Consider the following 20,762-nt stretch of genomic DNA (forward strand, 5'->3'; position numbering starts at 1 on the left):
ACTGGCCCAATGACACTTACATGCCAGTTTTATGATTTGCAACAACACCAGAGCATCCATATTTGTATTGTTTATGCCTTGCATTCTTTGGCTGTTGTGGTGGAAGAGCCAGTGTGAAACTGGAGCACATATGGTGGAAGCAGAAGTCATGATGAGAAAAATTTGCAAAAAATCATAATGGAACCATTTTCATTATGCAAGAAAGAAGCACTTTATCATACAAGGTTAAACCAGGGTTTCCCAACCTTGGGTCTCTAGCTGTTTTTGGACTACAACTCCCATCATCCCTTGCTAGCAAGACCAATGGTCAGGGATGATGGGAATTGTAGTCCAACAGCAGCTGGAGACCCAAGGTTGGGAAACACTGGGTTAAACAATGAATGAGTGGCAGTGTAGCTAAAACATTGTAATTTGCTACTTAGGCAATGTGGTTAGCTATACTATACTCAAAGATTTACTACGGACAGTGGAGTAAGTTGGATAATTTGCATGGCACCAGAGGGGATGGATGCAAAAAAAAGATGCATTTAGCAACATTTGAACTATAATACTTGGATGACTACTGTTAAAGGTACAGGTAATGCGTTCTATGCAGTATTTGAGGAAAAAGTAAAAACAAACAAACACACACATTGAAATCTTAATATGCATTTTGCAATGGATACCTAACAAGAAAGTTGTTTATATATTACATGACTATGATATATTCCCATTTGCAAAATGCAGATTTTAAAACCTCCTCAATTTCAAAGAGCGCACCGGTTACAGAGCACCGTGACAGCTCAAGTAAATTGTAGCATATATAGCCTGGACTACTAGGAAAGTCTGACAAAAATCTAAGAAAGCAGACCTGGCTAAGAGTCAGGAGTCATGCTTATTATATAGAAGTCCCAGGGGTATCTTTCAATCAGAGGTCACAATCGAGGCAACAGAAGCAGTGTCACGATATCAGAGAAAGGGCCAATTCAGACCTGCTCCCTGACAGTCACTGAGGTCAGGGCTTGCGGCAAATCATTGTATTACAAGAGAATATTCCCTGTACACTTTTAGAGCTGTCATCTGAACAAACAAGGCCAGGTCATCTGTAGGTTAAACAAGAAACCTTTGCTGACAGCATAAACCATATATTCTCTTTAATTCCTTTTTAATTTTCTTACCTGTATCATACATTTTAAAATGAATATTCTTTGTTTCCACTTTGACACAAGGTAACAATTCAAAATATATGAATTTGTGATTAATTTATTCACTTCAGTAAGAAATATTTCCTTACTATAATGGACGTTCACCATCTGCACAATTGTTAGGCAACTATTTAAAAAGAAATGTGTATCTGTAGTTAAGGTTTTAGTGATGTGGAGGAAAAAGGACAATAAACATGGTTGATATATTCAATATATTTTGCGATGGACCTCATTGACAGTTGGCCTGATGTAGCACAAACAATCCACATATGGAAGCAGGGTTCTGCACACAGAACTGGATCTGATACTCTGCATCTTGGGTCAGATACCCTCAAATTTGGAAAGCTGTGATAGACCTGCCATAAGATGATTCATGTTGGACCAGGGTCCATGTGTGCATCTCCCAACACAGGGATGGGAAACCTGTGGCCTTCTGTAACCATTGACCATGCTGGCTATGCTGACAGGAGACGGATTCCAAAAACATCTAGGAGGGCCACAAGTTCCCCATCCCTGCCGTAATAAATGGATAGTACACACTAAGGGTTGAAAGTGCTTATCACCAGATTGGAGAGGCAAAGTCAGTTCAGGTCTTCCTTATCCTCCCCACCCTTAAACATGTGATGGATGTCAAAGCTGACCTTGCTAGTGCCCTGGTTTGTTTGGATTTTTTTTGTTATTTATCTATTTATTTTGCTTTTAGATTGCCCTTATATTGACCCCAAAGGACCTTAGATCAGTATAAAATTTACAACAACAATTATGTTAAAACCACAATTAAAATATAACAGGCAATCAATGAAAAGGGTTCAGCGGCAGAAGTTACACCTTTTATTTGCATATTCTTATGTTGAAGATCTGTAGGTAGATAGTGGCCATAAAGGCTGTTCAGGTGCAAATGAACTAGTTGATTTGGCATGACTTGCTAGTAGTTTGCAGACTGCACATGTTAATAGTTTCCAATGCGAAGAATTTTAATTTGGGAAGTGTATGTTAGATATAATACATGCACTAGCACTTATTAGAGAAATGTCAAGGGGTTATACTGCTGTACAATCCCATTATTAAATATCTGAATCATTTGTAACCATGCCTACAATTTCTCATAAAAGTTTCTAAATCTAGTGTACTTACTTTCTATTTGTGCAGTTTAACTGAAAAGTGTAAAAGGTATATGACTTTGTTCCTTTTATTTAACAGCACCACATTTTCAATATCTAGGCTTCAATTCTGCAGTCTTCTCACAGTGTTTTGTTTAAAATAACATTTCACATTATCAAAAGGAATTATAATATGTGGGTGTTCCACAACTTTATTAGTTACAAAAAGAAAGAACATTAGCTTGTGTTCAATATTAAAAACTATGTCAAAAGGAAACAACCTTTTGGGAATGCTGTAGCTCTCTGACCTCATTAGGACAATCAGTCCTTCATAATGCTATAGTTATCATCCAGGGGATAGAAAAATCACCCCCCCCCATAAAACTTGCAGTCAATCACATTATGATATGCCCATATAAGGATTGTCCATGTTCTAATCCATTCACTTAACATTATTGTAGGTACTAAGGCAGGAGCATATTAAGAGGTAAGGTAGGAGGACTACAGAGGAGGATTGTTCTAGCAAAAGAGATCAGGATTGGGTCATGTAAAGACACGGCATCTAGTACCCAAACATGAGCCACACTGAATGCATTCCCTGACAGATGGTCAGCTGACCATACACTTTACATATGTGTTTGAACAGATGATTAGCACTACAAAAGAAGACAATGCTGACCATGTTTGATCACTGCTGAATACAAAGATGTTCCAGTTTATGTAAAATACGATGTGTCAATTTAAGCATGTTGGAGGAAGTTAAGTGTTCTTAAGTGGGAGGCAGACATTTCTTTCTGTGCTGCGTGGTCACAGGGTAAGTGTATCTAAAACAGACCACAGACCAAGTCAGTGGGATGATAAATGACACAACCTCAGCAGCAGCAACATGTCAATGGCAGCAATAAGATCTCAATAATATATGAACTGTTTGAGAATTTGTACACACCAACATGTGTTTGCAAAATATTTTTTTTTATCATTTATATCCTGTCCATCTGCCAACACTTTCTACGTGAAATAATTAAAGTTTACACACAAGAATATAGCTTTCCATTCCAGACTGATTTAGTGCAGCATCCACATCATAGTTCTATATCCACAATCTCCGATGCAGATTAAAATTCTCATTCCACACAACCATGCTTCACACAGTGCAGATTAAAAGAGTGTGGGAAGTTCCACTTTTAAACTACTGTTTAGCTTCTTTATGAATGCCAAATAATAGTTAATATTAATGCTAGGGTTCCCAATCTACTATTGGGAACTACAGTATATGTCTTTCTTAAATATGAGTGTATATTTGGGGCCAAACTTGACAAGACACCATTCACATAATTAGCAACTGGGTGTGAACAGTTTTAAAAAGTAAATAGCAGACATGACCTTACCCCCATGTGCTGGTGTGGCTGGTAATGAGAATTTAACCCATTGCTCCTGCTACAGTCCCATCCATGGGCCCTACATGTCTGCTACCAACATGAGTTTGACCAAACTGCAGGAGGCAGTGGAAGACACGAGTGCCTGGCGTGCTCTGGTCCATGGGGTCACAAAGAGTCAGACACGACTAAATGACTAAGCAACAACAGTTACCACAAACAGGAGCTTTTCTTCCAATACAAATAGCAGGCACAGGTTTCAAATCCAGACTAGATCAGAGTAAGGCAAAGGAGTTAAGCACCCTCATTCTATGCAGTAGGATGATGGTCTGGATTAGGACCTGTGCCTCACCATTCAAAGAATTGCTAACTGCATGAATGATGTCCCGTCTACTTTGGCCCTCAGTTTTCTAGCTGTTTTCTAGGAGTTTCCATAACTGACCTTTATGTTGGAAAAAAGGACTTAAAATGACTAATCAAAGCATTTCTTCATTCACTGAGACTGTGCAGAGTGTAGGAAGAAAAGACAATGAATGAGCTGAGGAAAAATACAGTGACATTTGTAGTTGTATTTAAGAAGAACTTAAGAATTTGTATTTAAGAAGTCCAAGCATTGTAATACTTTATTCAGTCTTTCTTGCCAAACACCCTATCCTTCCTCATCTGTCCCCTGCACATTCTTCCCTGAGCCAAACCTTTTTGAATTTAAGTTGTTACTAAAATTATCTGTCTTTTGCACTCTAAGACCTAGGTCACAACCTTATTTAGGGGCAGGAAATAGTTATCAGGTCACCGACTGGTCAGATGAAAAGGATTCGAAATGCTTCAGCACTCAGCGATTTATTTCTCCAAATGACTGCCTTATGGAGTATAAAATATTTTAACATTCTTCCTTCCCTTCCATCTATTCTTCGTGTGGGGGTATGGAAAAATCACTGAACTTCATTCCATGAGGAACAAATTGGTGAAAAAGGAAGTACATTCAAAACAATCAAAATCAAATCTTCTGTATTGCCTGATCTACAATGTTTAAATTTTAAAATTGTGATCTGTAGTGGCAGGAAAAACCACATACACTCCTACCAATGAACATAGCAGCTTGTTTACTGAAAAATAAAAAGCATGATTCATTTTTAAAAATGCAACTTCTGGCTTAAGTATACTTAGGATTGCAGGCGACTGATTAAGAGAGTAAGTTTCACTGGACCTAGCGGGTAACATCAAATGCTGCCATTCTGTTTGATCCAGTAGACCTCTACTAGTATATGAGAAGAGTAGGCAGAAAGCTCCCCACACTTGAAAATAAGCTCCAGACAATTGAGAAACTGTCTGGAACACCATAGAACAGCATAGAGGGCTGCACTAGAAATTGACAAAAAATGCCTTCCCTTGTAGGCACTTCTGCTCGATCAAAAAACATTCTGCAAGTGGAATGGCAACACTGGATTTACTTCTGAGTAAGCATGCCCAATCTTGCATTTGATGGTGAAGCCATTGCAAAATGCAGAAGTATGCATGCTGGGCTTTCAGTGCTGATAGAAGTGCTCAATCAGTGGACATTACTACACCTGAAAGCAGTCTTTGTCTTAGCTTGACTGATATGCTACTATAATTAAGATAGATTTAACTAATCTTATGAATTCTCCCTGACACAATCGTGCAAGTTGATCCTGGGACAATGAGAGGTACCATCTTTATACTGTTCATGCACCTGAAAACCAAGTACCACATTATAAAATAAGAGGTATGGGAGCATTCCCCAAGTCTGATATCTGAAAATGTAATATAGAAAGGTACATGTGAACAATACTGTGACTTCTCTGATGTATTTTCATGTAGACTGCTGAGAGAATAAGACCTACTAAATTTATATATTCCTGTAAATATGAAAACAATTAGGCTGCATGTGCCATTCCTTATTCTCAAACATGGAAGTACTTCTGTGTCACTAGCCAGTAACATAGGAAAGAACTATAGAAGGTAAATTTATTTTGGTTTTGAATTTAAAAGCTAAATATCATAATACTAACAAGGAAGAACCAACCAATTCATTGTCTAACTATAGCGTGTCTGTCTGTCTGTCTGTCTGTCTGTCTGTCTGTCTGTCTATCTATCTATCTATCTATCTATCTAATCTTTCTGCATAGGAAGACATTCCATTTCCAACAAGACTTTTAAGCAGATATCTTTCCCAGCTAATACATCTGTATTAGCATTGTTTTTTGCAGGCTTAGTACAGTCTAACTGCAACTTCTACTTCCTATATTTGTTGCAGTCACCCTTTCTTCTTGGTCTTCCATTAGCCTCTATAGTACTTTGAGAGTCTTGGGTCAGCCCTTTCTCTTCCCCATATTTACCTTTTGCCCAAGTTTCACCCCTGACACACTGTAACAGACTTTTTATGACTTATGACTTCATTTCTCTTATGGGCCGGTTGGAGGTGCTGCACAGCCTAAGACATTTAGTTGTCCTCCCCTCTTTGAGGAAAGTGGATCTGCCCATGAGAGCAACGAAGTGCAAAGGTCACCAAGGTCTGCAGGCACCTAACAACACACAGGAGTCTATAAGCTTCACTGACCTGATCAGAGCGGGGGTGGGGGAGTGTTTAAGAATGAAAATGCTTTTGCAAGAAACCTAGTAATCCTAAAACTGCAGTACTAAGATCACTAACTGCATCACCGATAAAGATAATAAATGGTCCCATAAAATTTTAAACAACCAGGCACAACTACCTGTTTTATAGACAAATGTGTGAGACTCCAAAACAGAGAGCCTTAAATTACAAGAATTAGCATGTAGGGCTCCACAAACATTTTTTGAGGTTAAAAAGCGGTCCTCATACTACTAAAGGTTGGGAACCATTGTATTAGAGCGCTGATTAAAATAACTTTTTCCTCAAATCACAATACAGTTTTATACTATTACCTCTAGCATACCATGATGATATTTCATCCCTTCACTTTGAACTTGGTGCTTAAACTACACTTCTATTCTCTAATAATAGCTATCTGAATATATATTTATTATTCACGGCCAGATTAGAAAATCAGGCACAGATTTTATTTTTAAATTTTGTTTTAAACAATGAGAAAGCAGACAACTTCAACTATGTAACTGAAGCTCCAGTGTGTGCACTGTATGGACCCTGCTGTCTTACAACTTTTGAGAGCACTGCTGTTGTGAACTGGGTTTGCACTCTGCCAGCAAGGCAGCTCTGACCCATGGAGAGCACTCCTTCAGATCAACACTGCCTCAGGCTTTGCTGCGTTCTCCAAGAAGTCTTACATTTCAGGCATCAAGTTGAATTTCTTCTGGAGATGATTAACCCAAACCCATGACAGATTTTTTCCAAGATATCTAACTCCTAATGTTTATTTTATCCTGGCTCTTTTTGGATGTACTGGACACAAGTAGCCTACTCATTTTACATGTTAAAGGGCTGGTGGAGAGCCATTAATTCCTTAAAATGAGAAAATATTTCAATGTGCAGGGCTCTGTTGTGTGAGCTCACACTAGATAATAAGAAACAAAGCTACAGGACTGTGATTCTTGAGTAAAAGATTCCCTTCTGTCTTGGAAGGTTTCTTTAAAAACACTTTTCATCACATTCCATGGCACAGATCTTAAACCTTATAGAAATGCTGCCACTGCAATATTATAGATGGCCAGTTTCATGCAATTTGGCACACAGATCTGGAATCAGCAAAGAATGCATTTCTTGCAGTTTCCAGTAGCTAATTGTATGTTATAGATTTTGTGAACCATCTCTAAGTAAAATTAGATTTTGAAGATTCAAAAACAAGTTCTGCTTTTGGAGGAGATAAAATAATAGTTTAGGAAGTCTAGTTATTAATGTCTGAAAACAATAGCTGAAAGGAGCCATAATGTGTAATATCCAATGCCAGACATACTTGAAGCTAACAGACATAACTAACATAGGTTCATCGATTTCAATGGGTCTTCCCTGAGTATAACTTAGTTGGATACAACCTAATATCTTTATTTGCTCTTTGAAGTGATACCAGTGATACTTTTATAAAATGATGTTTATTGATTTATAAAAGACACAAAACCAATATGGCTATATATTACTTTCAAATCACACGCATAAATGTCACTGGGGTCATCTCGAACATTCTCTAAAAATACAAAATGAAACAAAAAACTAACATCCAAAAATAATGTAAAATCTAGACTAGTGATACTTTTTGTCTTTCCATATTTTAAAAAATCAACCATAGCATTCTTTGAAAAAGTCCAGAGATACTGATATTTATATTGTAAATCCAACAAGAGTGCTTAGAATTCTAGCCTCAGCCAATGTTATTAGAAAGAGAGAAGGTAAATTGGAGCCCTAAATTCAAGAGAAACTCAAACTGTTTCATGAAAAGAAAGGGTGAACCGCACTAATCTCAGACATGTGGGGGTTGGTTTTGCTTCCTTAGAGGTATAAGATAGTTTATCCGAGCTTTTGCATGTTGTAGGGCTGACCTTTGGCACTAACACAGGCCCAGAAAGCTTTAGCTCAAATAAATAGCACAGAAAAAATGCTAAAAACAGTGGCCTAGCTCCTTTAAGATGTTACAAAATATCCAAGAATATTTTAAAGGGCACAAGCTCCTTTCATCTGATTTAGAGATTCAGTAAAACATGAGAATGGTCTCATTCCAATGGTCTACATTTAGAAGATGCCATCATATATACATTCATCAGGCAGAAGGTTCAGGCAAAACAAAAAGTCAAGACTTTGGGCAGTATTCTTATTTTGCCAGTCCAATGCAGGGGTTCCCAAATGGTGGTCTGCAAACCACCAAGAGATTCATTCAGCTAGTCTGAGTCCACATTAAATATTCATATTGATTTTTTATTGTATTGTTATTGCTTCTTTTATTGCTTATATTGATTTTAAATTATATTCTATGGAATTCAAATTGTAATACTATAAAATACAATACAGAAAATAAAAGAAGCAATAAAAATAACATTTAGCACACATATTACAATTGCTACAACAGTTTATACTCATTAGAACAATCATACTACCAATATATCCATATACTGTATTGTACCACAGTTTCAAGCACTTTTCTCTTTCATTTTGTTTTAACTTCTCTCCACCCATTTCACTTTATTTCTCTCCCGAAAATTTTCAATAAAATATAAATATTTTAAAAAGCAATTGCTACTAAGTAAGTAAGTAAGTAAGTAAGTAAATAGTCTTCCAAAACCCTCAGCAATCTTCAAGTGGTCCACGTGGGGAAAAAGTTCTGGAACCACTGCTCTAATGCCTTCATTTTCTGGAGAAAGTTCTAGGATGGGCTTCCTCAAACTCGGCCTTCCAGTTGTTTTGAGACTACAATTCCCATCATCTCTGACCACTGGTCCTGCTAGCTAGGGATCATGGGAGTTGTAGGCCGAAAACATCTGGAGGCCGAGGTTGAGGAAGCCTGTTCTAGGATCTACATGCCCACTGTCCTGGGTAGATCACTATAAGAAATCCTAAGCTCAGATCTGCTTCAAGTCTTCAATCCGTATCTTGTTGTACTTAAGATCACTGGGTACAAATGTACTAAAGATTCCACTCTTTTTAAATTTTTAAGTAACTTCTCACTGGCAATATGGGCAGTTGTTGGTATTTCTGTCTAAAGAGCAAGACTCATGTCTTGCCAAGGAGTTATCGTACACTGGTAGGATTTTGGAGTTGGAATGGTTCCCAAGGGTCATCTTGTCCAACCCCCTGCAGTGCTGGAATCACAGCTAAAGAATGCCTGGCAGATGGTCATCCAAGCTCTATTGAAAAACCTCTAAAGATGGAGTGCTCACCACCTTCTGAGGGAATCTGTTTCGCTGTCAAACTGCAAACAAAGCAAATGGGTTTCTTGCTCTTGATTTTGTTCTGTTGTACCTTGAACCTAAGGCACTGTGATTGTCTTAACAAGAAAGTGCAGTATAAGCCATCCTTTGCCAACCAGGTGCTCTCTAGATGCCAGGGGCTGATGGGAGCTGCAGGCCAAAAGATCTGGAGGGTGCCAGTTGGCAGGAGGCTAGTATAAGTAAATAAACTAAATCCAAGGTCAGCTAAATGTTTGGGAATGGACACGTAGCCTATCTTTTGGTCTGATCCAGCAGGACAGATCTGTTGTTCTTAAAAGCTCGAATGTGAAAAACAAACAAGCAAAAACTTTGTTAGAGCAATGCAGTGCTGCTGCAGATGTAATCCTAAAAACCACATGTAAGCAGAAGTCTGCCTGTGGAAGACAGTGCAGTCATTAACAGGTTAGATGTTTTGAAAATACGAATGTTGAAATTCTTAGAATACCAAGCAAACTGTGGTCCCCCAGGAAAATGATTATATTTTCTGATCAGGAGGCTAAATATTTGCATAGTTCAACTTAAAAGCAAGAGAGATTAAAATATCTGCATAGCATACAACTACCAAAACATCGACTTGTTTATTTATTACCATTTTATCCTTCATTTCTTCAACGGAGCTCAGCGTATAAAGCATGGTTTTTCATCTGAAGCCAGGTTTGATTTCCTCAAGAACTGGCACAGCTGGTATATCAGCCTAAGCTGAGTAAAGGCTCTTCTGGCCCACCTACCAACCGGTAATTCAGATATAAAGCTGAATCCAGGAGTTTGCTCGAGCAACAAACCTGATTTTTCAAGCCATCTAAGGCAGGTTGAATCCCTATTCCAGGGTAGCTCTCTCCTGACCAGAAGCACATCCATTATTCGAAGTGAGCTTCAATTTGTTAGTCTTCATCCAGCCCAATACCACCCCATCATGGGTTCAGAACCATAACAGCCTGCTTCATATTAGATGAAAGGAGAAATAGAACTGTGTGTCATTTACATATTGATGACAATATACTCCAAATCTTTGGAATACCTCTCCCAGTGGTTCCATGTAGACAATGAACAACATGGGGGACAGAATTAATCCTTGAGGGACACCATACGGCACACTGAACAGGAAACCTCCAACAGTACCTTCTGGGGGAAAAGACCAGAATCACTGCAAAACATCTCTGCCAGTCAGTCCAGAAGGATATCATGGTCAGTGGTCTTGAATGAGAGCAAGAGAACCTACCAGGACTTATTCCCCCTCGTTCCCAGCTTGGATTGTCTACCAAGGCAACCAAAGCTGTTTCAGTTCAAAACCAGGCCAGAAGTGGAATTCAAAAATAGATTGTTTTCCCTCCATGTGTGTCTGTGAACTTGAATCACCCAAATTCCCATTTTTTGTTGGTTTTGCATGCTTTTATACTGCTACTTTATTTATTTTAGATTGTACATTTATTTGTATGATATTGTTTGTTTTTATATTGTACATCACTTAGAGAGATATAAAATATCCAGTGGCTTTTATATCTTTAAAGGTACCGTATATTTGTGTCACGTGTCAATGATACCAAGTTTAGCTGTGGGTCTTGTATTGGCAATGAATGGAGTTAAATATCAGATGGGGCAGTAACAGTGCTGGTGAAATGGTAAACTGCGATGTTCCATCATATGAGATCAGTACGAACCTGGTATTATGGTAAAAGCATGCCGTTCCCATAATTAATATTATCTGTACAACGTTTTGCACTACACCCCATATGGCAGTTTTGCTGGCTTACCATACACATTGAAACAGCTTTAGCTGAATCAATGTGAGGTCAAGACTGTGAAAGTATGACTTGGCATCTATCTCTAGCTGTTAGTGAGCCACTGGTGCATTGTTTCAAGTACTATCTGTGCTGTTACAGTAGATGGCTGGGATTTGTCAGAAATTCTTTGTGTAGATCTTCACAGAAAATTCATTTCTATAACTGTTGGTTGCAATGTGCTTCTCATTACAATGATTATCCTCCCCTATTCTAACAAATGTAAAAAAGATGCAGTACATGACATAGTTGTGGTGCATTTTCATATCCAGCAACATCAAAGTCTGATTACGTATATAATGCATATGTATACACATAGTTATTAGTTAAACAGTAGGATCTCATACATGTAATTGACATTATATACTGAATAAGTATTCCCCCCCCCCAAATTAGCCCTCTTCGCTGACCCCAAAGGACTATACAAAAGTTGTAAAACCTTTTCTCTTCACTTCTGCTACTTTATACTCCATATATTCTCCAACAATAAAGGAGGTGATCCTTCCATTGTGTTTCAGTCTTGCCTATCCAGAATAAGCTTTTTTATTTTTAAAACATAATTACGTTTATTTTAAATACTTATATCCAGCTTCTAAAATAACAGAACAACCAGTGGTCTCCATACAAGTTAACGGAATAAAATAAAAAAATTAAGATAGATCACTGATCAAGAATGCCTAGGTGAATAAAAAAGTCTTCATCTGCCACCAACAAGATATAGATGCAGCTCCAGGGATTCCAAAGAGAGACAATGGAAAAGGCCTCATCTCTGGTTACCACCACTGACCTCACATTTGAAAGAAAAGGAGGAGGAAGAGAAGTACTTTGGAAATGAAAATTCTATTTCTTTGCATAAAGAATACAATGGGCCAGTTTACACTTAAAAGTAGGCCAAATTATAGTGAATTGTGAACGAATGAACAGTGGAAAAATTGCTGCTACTTCTGCTGCTGCCATGCTTCCTGGAATGCAGCTATAGTTCACCTTAGTGACAAGCAAACCTAGGCTCATCATTTTTCTCCCTCAGGCTAAATACGAATAATAACCAAGAATGACAACTCGTGGTTTGATGTGGTTTGACAAACCACAAGCCTATGTTCAGACGTAATGCTAAGCCAAACCATGGTTTAGCTCCAGGCAGCATGACAGCAGCAGGACTTGGGGAGGAGTGAAGGAGTAATGTTTTTGAATCTGAGTACTCACACACTCACTCTTTCATAATAAGCCATGGTTTGGCTTAGTGTAAATCAGACCAGTATCTAAACAATACAGACTATTATTAAAGTAGGATCTCATTGACCCAATAAATTGGGTTACAAGAGGTTCCAGGTGGAAAAATCGAAGTTAGAAACAGAATTGTTAGAACCAAAGACCAAGGTACTATCTAGAATGTATAACTTGCTGTTAAAATGGAATACACAAGACGAAATGGTTAAATCGGCTATGATAAAATGGGCACAGGACATTGGGCATAACATTATGTTTGAGGACTGGGAAAGGTTGTGGACCACTGGGCTGAACTTCACCGCATGTAATGCTCTGAAGGAAAATGTAATGAAAATGATATATAGATGGTACATGACCCCAGTTAAACTTGCCAAAATATACCATTCGTCTGATAATAAATGTTGGAAATGTAAAGAAAATGAAGGAACATTCTTTCACCTCTGGTGGACATGCCCTAAGGTGAAGGTCTTCTGGGAAATGATATATAATGAGCTGAAAAAGGTATTTAAGTATACCTTCACTAAGAAACCAGAGGCCTTCCTTCTGGGTATTGTCGGCCAGAAGGTGTTAAAGAAGGACCGAACATTCTTTATGTATGCAACAACGGCAGCAAGGATACTCATCGCAAAAAACTGGAAAACTCAAGATCTACCCACACTGGAAGAGTGGCAGATGCAACTGATGGACTATATGCAACTGGCCGAGATGACTGGCAGAATCCGTGATCTGGGAGAAGAGAAGATGGAGGAAGACTGGGAGAAATTCAAGATGTATCTACAAAAACATTGTAATTTGGTTGAATGTTAAGAAGGATGCTAGATTATAAAAAATTGGCCACCACTAAATTAGATTTAAATTTGATGATAAGTGAGACTAAAGAAAATATAAAATTTTTTGGAAGAAGTGCTAGATTATATTTGAATGAGTGGACATGAGATTGTAAACAAGCTGATAATTTGTTTGGAAAAAACTTTTAACGATGTAAATGGGAGCGGGAGACGCGAGGGAGTCCAAAGAAGTGATGAAATTATGTCTGTGACAGAAGTAAGATTGTTTATTATTTGTGCATTTATATCTAAAAACCTTAATAAATATTTATTAAAAAAATAAATAAATTGGGTTACAAGCATCCTTTCTATCTATTATAAAAATGTTTCATAATTCACTAATTGGACAATACATTAAAAACAAACAAACACCAGAGATGTCTTTCCCCCCATCATTTCCCCATCATTAAAGAACAATGCATTTCATGTGTATGATGCTTGCTTACCATAAGAAGCTGTATAAGCTGAACTAAACTGGATAACAATGTGAAAAAAATGGCCATGGTAAGAGCATCTCCTAGACAAAAGGATACTGTGCCATACAGTATAACGAGTTTATATTGAGGTTGCTGCATTGACTTCTATTGCTATTTCTGCATACTCAAAAGTCTGCACGTGCACAGGAACTATATGGATTTAAAGCCATGGATACCACCTGCATCACTTTCTTTCTTATGTCCTTGTCAGAGAAAGATACCTATGGAAATAATTTGCTTCTATACTTCCCTGTTGTGTCAATTCCCCAGTTAGAAGTTTGTGTACTATACTATTTTCTAGAATATAAAAAACAAGCATTGTCTTAAAGAAACAAAGCAATTAATTCATGCTGTCTTGCTTTGCAACAGGGCCTAAACGTGCACAGAATCTGAAAAATAAGGGTAAATATCTGGAAAACAATAATAAAGAGTTTTTCATGAAGTTTTGAGTAGCCTTTTAAGGAAACAAATTTTCAATTACTTCTTTGGAAATTTATTTCAGCTTAAAGTGAGAAAAATGCAATATTTATGTAAGACAATAAATAAATAAATATATCACACACTGTTTAAACTCTTCAGGATAAATATGCCTGTCCAGCTATCTCTATTCTCCTACTGAGTTTTGCTGCTATCATCCTACAAAACCTAAAGTATGAAAAATTTGAAGCAAGGCAAGAACTGGATGTCAGCTCAAAATAATTATTTTGGCATATTATAAATCTAAGTTAAAATTAGTTTTAGTCTGATCCATTCATTGGACTTTTTAGTACAGGTACTAAATGTCCCCCACTACAATTTCTATCTGTTACTAGAAGAAGAATATTTAAATCCTAAAAATATGAAACACAAATGTGTGCAATATGAAAATAACAAAACAAGTTAGCCACATTTGATTATGAATACCGTAAAAAACCCTTGCATATCTAGTAGCCAGATACAATTTTGTATATATTATTTCTCTTCCTTATTGTGTCAGGATTTATTTTAACACTGATAATTCAGTCAAAATGAGAAGAAGCAGTCAAGAAACATACTATGTATTTGGTAGTCTCATTCCTTATACTTTTTCACTACTGTGATATATTCCAGTTTAACAAAAATGAAAAAGTGTTCTAATTGTTTCACTTCCTAGGGCATCCCCTTTCAAAACTAGCAACCCTTTTAACAGATAACATATGTGTACTTGCTGCTGATGTTAAATTCCACCCTGCCTCCTGCGATTCCAAACAATCAAGAAATAAAGGAAATATATTTTCTATGAAGATATTACTTTGTTAGGCTCTCTGATAAACTGAAGTTTAAAATTTCCACCTGGGTACACTCTCTCTCTCTCTCTCTCTCTGTGTGTGTGCGTGTTCAAGGGGGTGGGAGTGGACAGCAGATCTGCATTATCTGAATTAAACTGTTTGTCATTGTCAATCTAAAAAGAAGTATTTTAAGGAAATTGATCCATACATCTGAATGATTTTCATAATTTCGAAAGATCTGAGAAAAAAGTCAAACATAAAACGAAACTCCTTTGCATACCTTCAAAGTAACCAGTTTTTGCAGTCTGTGCCTTCTTTGGTGGTTTCACAGGGGGATGTTTATTTTCATTGTTTTTGAACAACGCCAGGCGCACAGCTGGGTCTAGACGACATGAACAAGTTAAAATCAAAAGGTCAGATCTTGCTCACTCATTCCCTAAAAGAAGTATTCGCCTTTTAGCCATTTATTAAGGGGGGGGGGAGAGATCTATGTAGGTTTTACATTATCAAGGGAAAATATACTATTTCTAACATTAAAGAGTTAAAAAGAAAAGAGAAAGGAAATCACTTTGATTTGTGTGACATATCTTAAACAATTATTCCATGGCCCAATTATTCTGTGGGCCAGTTTCCATGGTAAAGCAAAATGCCAATTAAAATCTGTATATTTAAAATAATATTTGAATCTTCTAGCTGGAAGCTGCACTTTCTGTTGAGTAGGCCCAGCCTACATATTCTATAACTAGACTGACCTGTTGAGACTGCCGAGGATGTTGAATAATGGTGTCTATTTCAAAATTGGAAATTATAAGCATCCTATAATCTGGTGCTAACTTTAAAGAAAACCTATAATAAATATTTTCAAATAATATGTTGCATAAAGTGTGTTACTTGTCAAATCCACCCGATGAAAACAGGCTTCCCTACATTTATCGTAATTCTACATCCCCTTGCCCATACGAAAAGGTGCTACAATGGCAACATCTCTCATTTTGGGGAGGGAAAAAAAACTTCCACTACATCCAGTACCTGAAGTGTGGGAAGTATCAAACAGATGGTCAGTGCTATCTGCTGCTTGTGGGCTACTCAGGGGGAAGGTGGCTGATTCCACTGACTGCCTCCCATCTCAATAGGTGATCAGTGCTATCAAATATATCATGGAATCGTAGAGTTGGAAGGGACCCAAGGGTCATCTAGTTCAACCCCCAGCAATGCAGAAATCTCAGTTAACGCATCCGTGACAGATACTTCAATCATCTGCCAGCATTAATCATCTGGAAATGGGAGATTTTCATACACAGCACTGTACATGTAGCACACTCCTATGGACAAGGACACCTGGATGATGCCCATGGTGCGTCTCCATTTAAACATATTAAGCTCCCTTCACACACACACAAAAACGATGGTGTGGAAAGGTCTCCATCATTGTTCAGAACTACATGTTTGTGAACAATAGTTACGTGTGTGGGGCCAACTGTATGGACCTTTCCCACTCAATCAATACCTGTAGGGAATTGAAATCAGCAGAACTGTACCTTTATTCCTATGGTTTACTCTATCTATGCCTTTATTCCTATGGTTTACTCTTACGGAGCAAATGTGTATTTTATTATACAGTATTATGCACTGGTAACAGAAACTGGAATTACATATGATGTAGACTAGAATGTTAAACCCTATCATTTGGATGATGTGCCATTAAAGATAAGTTGGCTTGGCTCTAGAAAAAGTGCTTAGCACTGTAATGTAAAATGAGACACAAGCCCTTGATAAAATTTATATATTGTTTGATTTTAGTGAAAGCTTTAAGTGGTTAAACTTTGTTTAAATGGGGGGGGGGGTGTGGGAGAAGAACTATGACAGAGTATTTGTGAATTACAGACCAATCCAATCTGTGAATTGCTGTGCTGGCGGGCATTTGGATAGAGAGGAAGTGTTCCTCTGCCCAGCCCAGCCCAGCCCAGCCTTGCTTCACCACCCTCCACTGACAGTGGCCAGTGGAAAACCCTGAAATGCAGCAGGGTGACACACATGATCCTGTAGTTATGAAGTGTGCCTTGTTACAGTCACATGATAGCACTGGGCTCTAACTAGGCGTCTTTGCAGCACCAGTCTGAGTGCTGGTGCTGGAAAGGGGCTTTTTAAAATCCCCATGTTCCACTCTGAGTGGCGTGAGTAGTGGGGTTGTGGATGCAGTGATTACTGTGCTACTCCATCATGCCCAGCCACTGCCAGCCAGGGATTAGGATTACAGTCTTAATCAAAGTATAATGAGGAACACAGTTCCTATCTTGTCAAGACATGGCAAATAACACTTTGTTACCATGGGTGTTTAAAACCAAAGTGATACATTGTGGACTACTGCTTAATTAAGACTGTGCATTCTCCACACTTGGAAATCTTTTGACGTTCTGCCAGTTCTCCTTGGCTGCAAAGTGTTCCAGTATCATGCCCACACTTTTCCGATTATCTCATATTATCTCATATTAGAGAAAAGTAGTTGGTGTGGACACAGTAGATGAATAAATCACAGCACACATTTGGTATGGTTAAACTGTGGCCACAACTTATTTAACTGCTTGAATAAACATTCATAACTGTAATGGATTAAAGCAGAACAGCCCTCTGATCCATTACCTGACAGCACTGGTCCAGCAAAGTACTCAGACACCAGTTGTCTACAGCACAGCATATATCGAAAGCTAATCCTGAGTCCTTCCTTTTGATAAAAGCCACAAGACTTGGGTACTTGCCAGAACCTAATTTCCCTTCATGCAAACTTTCAGACATCAACACAGACAGACTTTGTAAAAGAATACAAACATGCAAATAGCCTGGATCGCCTTCTTTCTAATCTGAGTTCAGGATAGTGCTCACTATGTACCTAGACAACGACTCCATATTGTGCTTGAAATGGAGAAATGCTTTTCAAAGAGAATATATAGCAGATGTCAGCAAACTTGGGGTATGATTCAGTTATAATTTGGGTCTGTGGGGCTTTAAACTGGCAGGCAAATTTGGTGGACTTCAGAAAATGGAGAATTTAGCAGTCCCTTCAAACCCAAACATTATAATTTGCATAAGAATCTGAATGAATCCAAAGACCCATTAAGTTCAGCATTCTGTTTTCTACAGATGCCCCAGGAAAGCTCACAATCAGAGTAGTAAGATGACAATAGTCATCACCTGCTCTTTCCTTTCTCTCTGATTGTGCTGCTTTGAGCCATAGAGTATGGACAGCAGAGTTACTGAGCAGCCTATCAATACATAGTCTATGGTCCAGGGCAACGGGCAGAGAGGAACATGGAGGAAGTCAATATAGCAATACAGCCAGAGCTGCCAGAGGCCACACTAGGAGGGCTGTTGGATGCCATCGCTTCCTGGTACAAAGGCTACAGACACTGAAGCAGTGTACAACACACATGCCTGGTAAGAAGGTGGATGTGAAGTAGCTTAAAAGGCTTCTTACCAAAGAAGCTAAGAGAAGGCTTTCTGCCACTATCCACCCTCTGATTCCAAAATAGTCAGCCAGAATATGAGAAGGGAAGGAGAGGAGACGACAGAAGGGAGAGGGAATGGCTTTTTATTATTTTATTTTTCTTTCTTTCTTTTAATAGAAAGAACAGAGTAAACCGGAAAAGAAAACAGGTGGGAAAATTTCCAATAAGGAAAAGTGTGGTGGTGGACTGGAGAGAGCTGAGGGGGAAAAAGGACTGCAAAGCTGCACTAAGGAAGAAATAGGGTCACTAAAAGGCAAAGTGAAAAATTACCAGAGCAATCAGAGACAGAGAGGGGGAAAATGGAGGGGGAAACAGGCAAAAAGCTAGCCTAAGGAGAAAAAGAGAAGGAGCTGACTTCTTTGATGAAGGCAGGAGCAAACTGAATTGTGGGAGCTGCCTAATTCCCTCAGTTTCACTCAGCCTTTGACCACCTGGTGGAGCTGTTACTCAACCCTTTACTAGCAATGGCAAAACTCTGTGTATCATATGTATTGCACATGCGTTTATCTTAATGCACATGCATCTCTTGGGAACTTGGCATCTGTCAGGAATGCTGTTGCTCTTAACCATTATACCAGATCACCCCTCTGTTTATATACTGATTATATTCTCAGTTAGTTGTGAAATTAACACTTTTTAGAAAGCAAATGTACAAACACTCATTTCCCCAACCTTGTTAATATTAGAACATCAAGAAGTCCTTTATATACAACAAAAGACAGGACAGCAGACTTTGATATGCTTTAAGAAACAACCATTTAGGAATGGATTAATCATAAGTAACATAAAGCAGACCACATATGGAGAAAATATGATACACTCTAATGGGTTCCATTAATTACAAATGATATGTAGGCCACCAAGATGTATGTATGTGAAAAATTCAGCTGGACACCAGATATTCTGGATATTTTGATAGAACAGGGTGGGAGGCCATGAGAATCCCTGGACTTGCATGTACTCTTTGGGGGCTCTCTCCATTTTCTTTTCCTTTGTCACAGGCACATGCTTAAGATTTTAAATTGCATTTCTTAAAGGCATACTTGATTTTGCCACACAAAATTCAACACTGATGATACATCAAAACATCAGCAAGGGAGTTTCAAATAGCATTCAAAATATCAAAGTGGCATCATTGATAACTTGAAGTTAGAAGTCAACATTACTGGCATTTCAATGTTTTCAAATTGTTTTCTAAAAAATTCACAAAATTGAGAATTGTCTTATTAAATAAACAATCTAGAGCAACCATTGTCCACATATATTTCCAGATGATATGAAATGAATATGTCTACATTATAAACAAAATTAAGGCTGATAAAATCAAAATAATTCTGTTACCTGACACATAAGTGCATAGAAGTGCAAGCTATTTTGAAATCAATGATACTTAAGTAGCAATCCCATGAACATCAATCAGTTTTGGGTGTGTCAACCTTTCAATACACTTCAATGCTTTTAAGAGGTGAGGGCCTCTTTCCAGATGTAGATCAATAGACCAGATTTATTTATGACATGTAACTTCTATCACATAGTTCATCAGGAATGTTTACTTACCAAGCTTATTAGATTTCTTTGCTTTCATTTTATGTGCTCTCTTTAGCATCAACTGTGCAGTAGAAATGTCTTTAAAACCCCTAAAAGAAAGGTGATTTTTAGTCATCAGGCAACAAGAAATATGCATTTACTGAATATACAGGAAGGTACACGGAAAGCCACTCCTGTACATTCCCAGAAGAGTTGTCAGTTTTCCTCACATCACAGTGCAGACCTCACATCACATTAAATATTGGTCTTTGAGGCCATTTTGACACTGAGGGGTGAATTCAGGGACAGCAAAGGACATGTGAGAAGGGGATGGACCTAAAATGTTGAATTACATGTGTATACCACATGCAGGGCTGTTTGGATTCTCTATAATACAATAGCAAAGCACATATTACAAATAAAGTATATGTGGAGACCTTGGCATGGGCTGTAGACCTCTATATGGTTCCAATAACGTTAGCCCACTAAAATTAAGAAAAGTGTGTGCATAATTGCTCAAGATTACATTCAACACTGGCTGCTGAACGGGCAACTGATCTCGGGGATACACAAACCATATTTCATAAATGTATTACTATGGACAAACTTGATTCAATAAAACCATTCTCATTGCCAACAACTG

General features: G+C 38.0%; 1 protein-coding gene across 5 annotated transcripts in view; it reads right to left on the reverse strand.

Moving 5' to 3' along the window:
- LRRIQ1 (leucine rich repeats and IQ motif containing 1) overlaps nucleotides 1-20,762 on the reverse strand; it is a 100,246-nt gene that overhangs the window by 23,710 nt on the left and 55,774 nt on the right. For 4 of the 5 annotated variants that reach the window (XM_081878185.1, XM_081878183.1, XM_081878184.1 and 1 more), the window contains 2 exons: nucleotides 20,150-20,229; nucleotides 15,370-15,471 (listed from right to left, as the gene is read on the reverse strand). In XM_081878185.1, the coding sequence (XP_081734311.1) occupies nucleotides 15,370-15,471; nucleotides 20,150-20,229 (182 nt within the window). Of the gene's footprint in view, nucleotides 1-15,369; nucleotides 15,472-20,149; nucleotides 20,230-20,762 lie in introns of those variants that run through there. The other variant, XR_014160612.1, reaches the window with a different exon arrangement.

Source organism: Podarcis erhardii, assembly GCF_964252035.2.
Source record: "Podarcis erhardii genome assembly, chromosome: 10".
Taxonomy (NCBI): Eukaryota; Metazoa; Chordata; class Lepidosauria; order Squamata; family Lacertidae; genus Podarcis; species Podarcis erhardii.